The sequence below is a fragment of the Argopecten irradians genome, chromosome 8 (genome assembly GCF_041381155.1).
Source record: "Argopecten irradians isolate NY chromosome 8, Ai_NY, whole genome shotgun sequence".
NCBI lineage: Eukaryota > Metazoa > Mollusca > Bivalvia > Pectinida > Pectinidae > Argopecten > Argopecten irradians.
This window is the reverse complement of record NC_091141.1, coordinates 37,599,717-37,607,691: the sequence shown is the minus strand read 5'-3', so window position 1 is coordinate 37,607,691 and position 7,975 is coordinate 37,599,717. Positions and strand designations below refer to the sequence as shown.

General features: G+C 35.0%; 1 protein-coding gene across 1 annotated transcript; it reads left to right on the top strand.

Moving 5' to 3' along the window:
- The first annotated feature begins 1,734 nt into the window (after positions 1-1,734).
- LOC138330271 (small ribosomal subunit protein uS15) lies at positions 1,735-4,919 on the top strand. The gene is made up of 6 exons (XM_069277756.1): positions 1,735-1,836; positions 2,490-2,538; positions 2,679-2,757; positions 3,467-3,636; positions 4,330-4,430; positions 4,848-4,919. The coding sequence occupies exons 1-6, from the start codon at positions 1,814-1,816 to the stop codon at positions 4,879-4,881; spliced, it is 456 nt and encodes a 151-aa protein (XP_069133857.1). The 5' UTR covers positions 1,735-1,813; the 3' UTR covers positions 4,882-4,919.
- The last annotated feature ends 3,056 nt before the right edge of the window (positions 4,920-7,975 follow it).

The following is a 7,975-nucleotide window of genomic DNA, read 5'->3' as shown; positions in this document are numbered from 1 at the left end:
GGATACAAATTCTCACACCACATTGTTTTAGTGATAACAAGCTTCTTAGAAGGACGAAAACAGCTTGTCTCGATAAAAAAAATCTGAATGGACAAATGTATCGTCAGGGATTCCACAGGGTTCAGTTCTTGGTCCTCTACTCTTTATGAATTTCGCGAATGATCCTCAAGAAATAGTGAATTCAGATATGTATCTGTTCACAGATGATACAAAGAGATTTTTAAAATCATTACAAAGAGCGAGGACAAAAATATAGTACAGGATGATCTAATTACGATGGCGACCTGGAATGATACCTGGCTAATGCAAATGCACCCTCAGAATATGTAAACACGTGCACATACAATAGGCAAACCCCGAAGCATCGATTCAGAACTAACATTTGATGAACATTTATATAAGTTAAAAGATAAAAAGTGCAAGGAAAATGTTAGGTATAACGAATAACGTTTAATTTCTGCGGTGCAGTGCAGAGCAACTAAAAGTCTTCCTGGAATTAGAACGAATAAACGTACCCGGCCTATGTATCGTAGTGGAGCACTGCCTCCGAAAATCACCGGGCATAGTTTTCTATACGTTTTTGTAGGTTTCCAATTATTTTATGCGTAAACATGCATTTACATATTATTTTTGTCCAAAACAAACATAACTACCATTCTTAATATCTACCGTACCGCTCACTAGACGTCAAATTCACAATTTGTGGACCTGCCGTATAAATTCCCTTCAGAAAGACCTTCAGATGAATTGTGTAAAAAAATGCCTCGATGAGAATTTGATAATTTATGTGGTTCCATTTTATTGACTAGTAGGTAAGCGATATCAAACAAGTACGATAAAAATGCAAACAAACGTTTTATAATGGTTTGCATAATCATTACTTTGCTCCATTAGCAGTAATAGGCACCAATTGTAGCTCTAAAGACGACACCATTTTCTGTCTAAAAGTCTTTTGAGCTACAATATTGCAGCTATCCTGGAATGTACAGAACGACTCGATAAATTAATTATATTTATTATTTTTTTTCTTTTAGTAAAAGTAGAAGTTCAAACTTTTCAATGGTGGTAATGTTGTAAAGTAATTAAAAGATAAATAACTTTTATGATTGCAGAAAAAAACTATTTTTTTTCGGTTCCTGTTTTTTGATAAAAAAAAACAATACCATTTATCAGCGGCGGAGCCGACATCTTTAAAACTATGGGGAAATGTTGCAATTGGCATAGTAGCAGAGGAAATATAGAAAATGTTCTTCCCACAGCAATCCAGAACACTACTCCGCAGTAAAACTTTCGCAATAAGAAACTGTGGAACAGTTTACCGGAAGAAGTTGTTTTAGCACCCAACATAAACTGCTTTAAAAATAGACTAGATAATAATTTTAAAAAACCCAGCTCATTCTATAGCTATTTAACTAACGGCAGTAAGGCTGCCATATATTGTAGTAATATAAACTAAAATAACTATTTCAATTATAATCCGTGAATAGACATGTAACGTTAGTTACTGGAAGTTTTTTGCTTTTATCGGCATATTCTTTATTCTATCAAATATTATACATCTGTTTACTCAGTATACTGCTGTTAAGTTTTTTCATTTGTTTTTGTTGTTGTTTTTTTCACGCTAGTTACAGTATTTGATAATTTCTGTCGAGAAAAGTAGTTTTTATTTAAAATTTAATCGAATTAAAGTACTTTCAACACTTTGATTTTTTTCATCTATTTTAGAGTGGGAACAACAATTATCGCCCTTGCACTAGGAGGTCGCATCAGTCGGCACTTCCGTCATCCGGGCCTTTCTCATCACGCTGCCATCATGGGTCGTATGCACAATCCCGGGTATGCTTCAAATGGCAATACAACTTCATTCTCGCATCACATAAACAATAAAACGCCATTCCTCTGATTTATTAAATGTCTAATGAATGAATGAACCCAGTTTATATCACGAATAAATCGTGATAGATGTGAAAAATCACCGACAAAAATGGCCTAAGTCCATTGAATGCTCCCACGTGGGTTTGTGTTACAAGTCGTGTTTGGTGTTCGGCTGAAAAGTTCAAAACTATTCTAGACTTCGTTTCTATGTTGTTGCTCGTTCGCTCTTACTTTTTACATATACATGTATAAGCTAAGATTTGTCAACATGCATTGAGATATGCTGTCAGTGGTTGACTGTTGTACATCATTGCAAAATGGGGGGGGGGGGTCTGTTCTTTTAAGATTCGAACGGAAAACTATTTTAACATATGGTTCTGATTCTGATAATCATAAAAATAACACCATGATTAGTTAGAAAGTACTTCATAGTGAATTACCTGATAAAACATGGTTGTCAAATTGTAAAATTTTGATTTTATTTGTATAATTAATTGATGCCGGCTGGAAGTCTCTATATCCATATCAACAATACACACTGTACATAAATAAATGAATGAAATTAATTAAATGTAAAACAACAAAATCTTATTTATTTATTTTATTATTAACAGAAAGGGTATTTCCCAGTCAGCTCTTCCCTACAGAAGATCAGTCCCAACAGTAAGTAAAATTTATTTCCTTCCTTCATTCAATCTTTAGTCTCTAATAAGAGATACAGAAAAGAAATTGCTGTTGTCATATTAGATACACTTTTAAACTGGATTTAATTTCATCAATAAAGTTTCCAATTTTAATTTCAGTGGCTGAAGCTGACATCAGATGATGTGCAGGAACAAATATTTAAACTGGCAAAGAAGGGACTCACCCCATCCCAGATTGGTAAGTAAACAGGTGCCCAGCATGACGACATTATACACAGATATCAGGAATTTTGACAGTTCCCTTATCCTGTGGCAGTTATTATACCCAGCAATGAAGTTGGTAGGGGGGTGTATACTGGAATCGGATTGTTCATCTGTCTGTCTTTCTGTAGACACAACTTTATCCGGTAAACTACTTGACAGATTTTATTAGAATTTGGTACACAGAACCCTGACATAAAGGGAAGTTGAGTAAACTATATAGGGTCTGCAAGATGAAAAATATCATCAAAGTAGCAGAAGAGGCCAGTGTTAGTAAAATTCACTTGTGAGCTATAGGTCTGAAGAATAATCTAATATTGTGCAAAATGTTTTCTAGAAATCAGACTATATAGGTTACATCTAAACAACATGTCAAAATTTTTAAACTATGCATATATCATTTATTTCAATTAGTTAGTTTATAAAAAATGAATTTTCAAATAAAAAATTTAGGAAAATCAATTTCAATTTGACAGTGTATAAATTTCAAAACCTGCACTAATTTTCCTTCAATTACTGATAGTCATTTCAATAGAAATAATTGCAAATATGATATGGCTTATGTCTAAGTTATGACTAAAATTCACAATTCATAAGGCCCCGGTCATGTTTTTGAAACTAGAGAATAGGTCAAACTGCTTTGATACAAAGACTTACACATTATATATGTACCCTTTCTTCTGTAGGTGTCATCCTTAGGGATTCCCATGGAGTAGCACAGGTGCGCTTTGTAACTGGGAACAAGATTCTGCGTATCCTTAAGGCCAAAGGTTTGGCTGCAGATATCCCAGAGGATCTCTACCATCTTATCAAAAAGGCTGTCAACATCCGCAAACACATGGAACGTAACAGGAAGGTAAATGTCTCTCTTGTATATCACATGTTTCAGATTGCTGGAAAAAAGAAATCTGAGAGTCTTATGACAAATTTATGTTTGCTACCAGCAGGGGTTTCAATATCAGGCGGTACATGGTACTTTTTGCCGGTTTGACATGGCTGTGGTACCGCCTCTCCTGAAAGATAATGAAACCCATGTACCAGTGATGATCTGCCTTTGCTAATTACAACACAACACATGTGGTGTTATGTTGTAAACAAAAGTTGCCATGGCGACTCATGCTGAAGCTTATGTGCAGTGGGCCATCTGAGGTTTGAAATGAAAGCATAGCAAATCTTCTGGCTTTACTTTGTTCTCTTAACAAAACTTTGTGACTTTCACATGATTGAGTTCAGATCAGATAAAATTTCAGAATTAGGCATTATATTTTGAATACTTGTAGTGATATGGCCGTTAATAAGTATCATATGCGATTCCATCCAAATTATCCATACCTGAATCCAATACATATATTATTTATAACCTCCCGCTCCGCAAAGCAACAAAGTTGGGGGCGGGAGGTACCATTGTTGCTACTTGATTCAGGTTCTCCTGGATAACCATTCTAGTCCATGGAAAAGGTGACAATAATAATCTGACATTGTATGTATTATTCCCCAGGTATTACAAATACAACATAGTAAATCTCTCCAAAAAATGTTTTTGTTTCAGGACAGGGACGCCAAATTCCGTCTTATCCTTGTGGAAAGCAGAATCCACCGTCTGGCCAGATACTACAAGAGGAAGAGGGTTCTAGCACCAAACTGGAAATAGTTAGTTTAACTTCTTCATACAATTGTTAAGATTTTAATAAGCCATTGCCAGTTAATGTATTTACTGGAAAAGAAGTAAGATTAATAAGGTCATATATTGTCAAACCTGTACATAAAGACCATCCAAAGAGCAAAGAAGAGATAACCACAGATCTAGAGGAGATAACTATATCGTCTCATGTGAAACATCAGTAAAAGTTGTATTTTTAAGCAGCTGGTCATTATACAAAGGAGACCTCTAATTTTAAGACAGTGTCTTGAAGAAAAGTTTATTGACACCACTTTTAAAGTTTCCTGTTCATCCTACATGGTTTTATGGTCAGTAAATAGAATTTATTTATTTAGAACAATAATTAAAGATAAATGATTTATAAGTGAATTAATTCCCACTAATTAGACTTTTGTTTCTCTTTTCAGTGAATCTGCAACAGCCGCAGCCCTGGTGCAGTAGACCAATTTTACTGTAAATAAATGTGATGCCAGATGGAATTGGGTGTACCTTTGTTTATTTCATAATCACTTTGAAGTATAAAGTGAACCTTATTCGGTATTTGCATATTACAGAGTTATCCACCCTTACAGGAAGTTATTGATTATAACATCATTATATATTATTTTTCTGTTAAGACAACATGATTTTTCCTCTTGAAATAATTACATTGCAATACCTACACTCAATTGCAAGGGCAGATAACAATGTAATATACAAAGACAAATTGTCTATCCAAGATCAGTACCTCCGTAACCTTGGAAAGAGTTTGGTTTCGGTGATGCAGGACCAATGGAATATTAAGATAATTTATTGTTTAGAAGTTGTTGGTTTCATAAATGAACGATGATGTTCAACTACCTTACTTATAATTCAATGAATGGTTAAAAATGAAATGTCTGTTTTGCTGAGTCATTAAAAATTATTGAAACATAACAAATATGAATATATGGTTGACGTTGGTTTCATAATATAATTGAAAACTATTACAATAGCTAAAATTATCCGTACCCAGATGGAAGAAATCATGGTACATGTAATTAGAATATTAACATTGCAAAGCACAAGCATTTCATGTTAGACAATTGTATGTTTCTCTTTCAAATAATTAGGGAACAAAATATTGTAATAACATCAGAAATGGTTTGTCATTCACACCTGGTAATTTCTTGTCTTAACCGTTAAAGATATGACAATATGCTTGGAGCAAATAATGCCAAACATTTCCATTATATGAAATAGTATTGTCCTGTAAAATACATAACTCGCTAGTACAAATAGATGTCAATTTCATGAGTAATGAGCACCCATGTATCTTCAATCAACTATTATTTCTTCCTCCAAAACATGGGGGTTAAAAGTGATTATCCACCTTGATATGTATATTTATCTGGTTGCTTGCACCATATGCTATGGGGCTCATTGTTCAAGAAATCAACATTAGATTTTTATGGTAAATATTTTCCGTTGTGTTTTACGTAATCTCCTTTAAAACCAAAAATCCTACCTCTTGCTGCCAGTAATTTGGTCAAACAATTTCAAATTGTCCTTACAGCAATATAGTGGAAAATTTTCATCAAGATAGATATGGAAAGACTGGAATGAGAAATGTGAGAAGCTTTGAATGGAATGTATTTTATATGACAACAACATTGAGGATTTGTCTACTAAACGTGAATATATATTAGTAGGCTTTAAAATTTTTTGCCTAATATATTCGTCAAAAAAAAAAAAGCCTAATGATATAGGCAGGTTTAGCAGACTACATGGGGATATACTTGCTATATTAATGTAAAACCATGCAGTTTGATTTTGAAGTACGTCTTCTCTGCATTATAATGCATAGATGAAATATTTAATCTTTCACCTTTCCTGGGCCCAGCTTGTAGGTGTCTGTTTGATGCGACACTGCACCCCAGCTAGCTGACTTATAATTCAACACTTGTTATATGTTCTTCAGTTTTGGTCTCCTCAATGTTCATTGTTGCGTGATTGGCTGTTGAGGTCTACATGACCTTAACTCTTTTGTCCTTGATACTAATCATTCATATGACAAGCTAACTATTGGTGTCTTCCATGACCCTCATCATCCAATGATATTTACTGTTGACCTTGACCCCACATCAAATTAAGTTGATTGTTGGTGTCTCTTCGACCCCATCCTCAAATGAATGACCTTGTCTGTTGGACTGTTGAAGTCTACTTGACCCCACCTCAAATGACCTTGTCTGTTGATGTCTACTTGACCCCATCCTCAAATGACTTTGTCTGTTGGTGTCTACTTGACCCCATTCTCAAATGACCTTGTCTGTTAGTGTCTCCTTGACCCCATCCTCAAATGACCTTGTCTGTTGGTGTCTTCTTGACCCCATCCTCAAATGACCTTGTCTGTTGGTGTCTTCTTGACCCCATCCTCAAATGACCTTGTCTGTTGGTTTCTACTTGACCCCATCCTCAAATGACCTTGTCTGTTGGTATCTCCTTGACCCCATCCTCTAATGACCTTGTCTGTTGGTTTCTACTTGATCCCATCCTCAAATGACTTTGTCTGTTGGTGTCTACTTGACCCCATTCTCAAATGACCTTGTCTGTTAGTGTCTCCTTGACCCCATCCTCAAATGACCTTGTCTGTTGATGTCTACTTGACCCCATCCTCAAATGACTTTGTCTGTTGGTGTCTACTTGACCCCATTCTCAAATGACCTTGTCTGTTAGTGTCTCCTTGACCCCATCCTCAAATGACCTTGTCTGTTGGTGTCTTCTTGACCCCATTCTCAAATGACCTTGTCTGTTGGTGTCTTCTTGACCCCATCCTCAAATGACCTTGTCTGTTGGTGTGTCCTTGACCCCATCCTCAAATGACCCCAAAGATTTTTTTCAATCCAAACACATGGTTTATACTTTTAATGTGCATGTGTGTAACAGTGTATTTATTTGATTGGTTTGCATATAATGTTATAAAATCCAGAGTAATTGATGGATGTACCAGGTTTAGCTTTTGTGAAGGAAAGCTGGAGAAAACACTTCTATCAACCAATCAGTGAAATTACCTAGCGTTATGTAAGATACGATACATCAACATCCATATGCATGTGAACATGAATTCATCTCAAGTACCATACATAACAATACAAGTATTGAAGCATAACGTAGAGTATCGTAGTGGGAGCGTAATTACAAGTCTAATTTTAATTAGATTGTATACACAACAGCTGTACTCTGGCAATTTTTGTTGTGTTTCTAGCATATTCAGATATTGAAATATCTGCCCTACATAAAGTTTAAACACACGACCCATAGGTGGAAGGCTTGTGGTAAGATATTGGTACATCTAATCCACTCCACCAGTGCAGTGTTCTTACCAGGTCTTTCTTAATAATCTGTTTGTGATTGGGTAAATGAAAATGTGTATGGTTATTCTGCCGGTCGTTACCAAGTTTGACGATGTTTCAACAATAGATGTGAGTTTTTTTTTTGGTAACGTTTAATATCTTTTTACAGTAAATAACTATTGTTTATGAAATAGCAATTAATAATAATTCAATGAAAAAGGAAA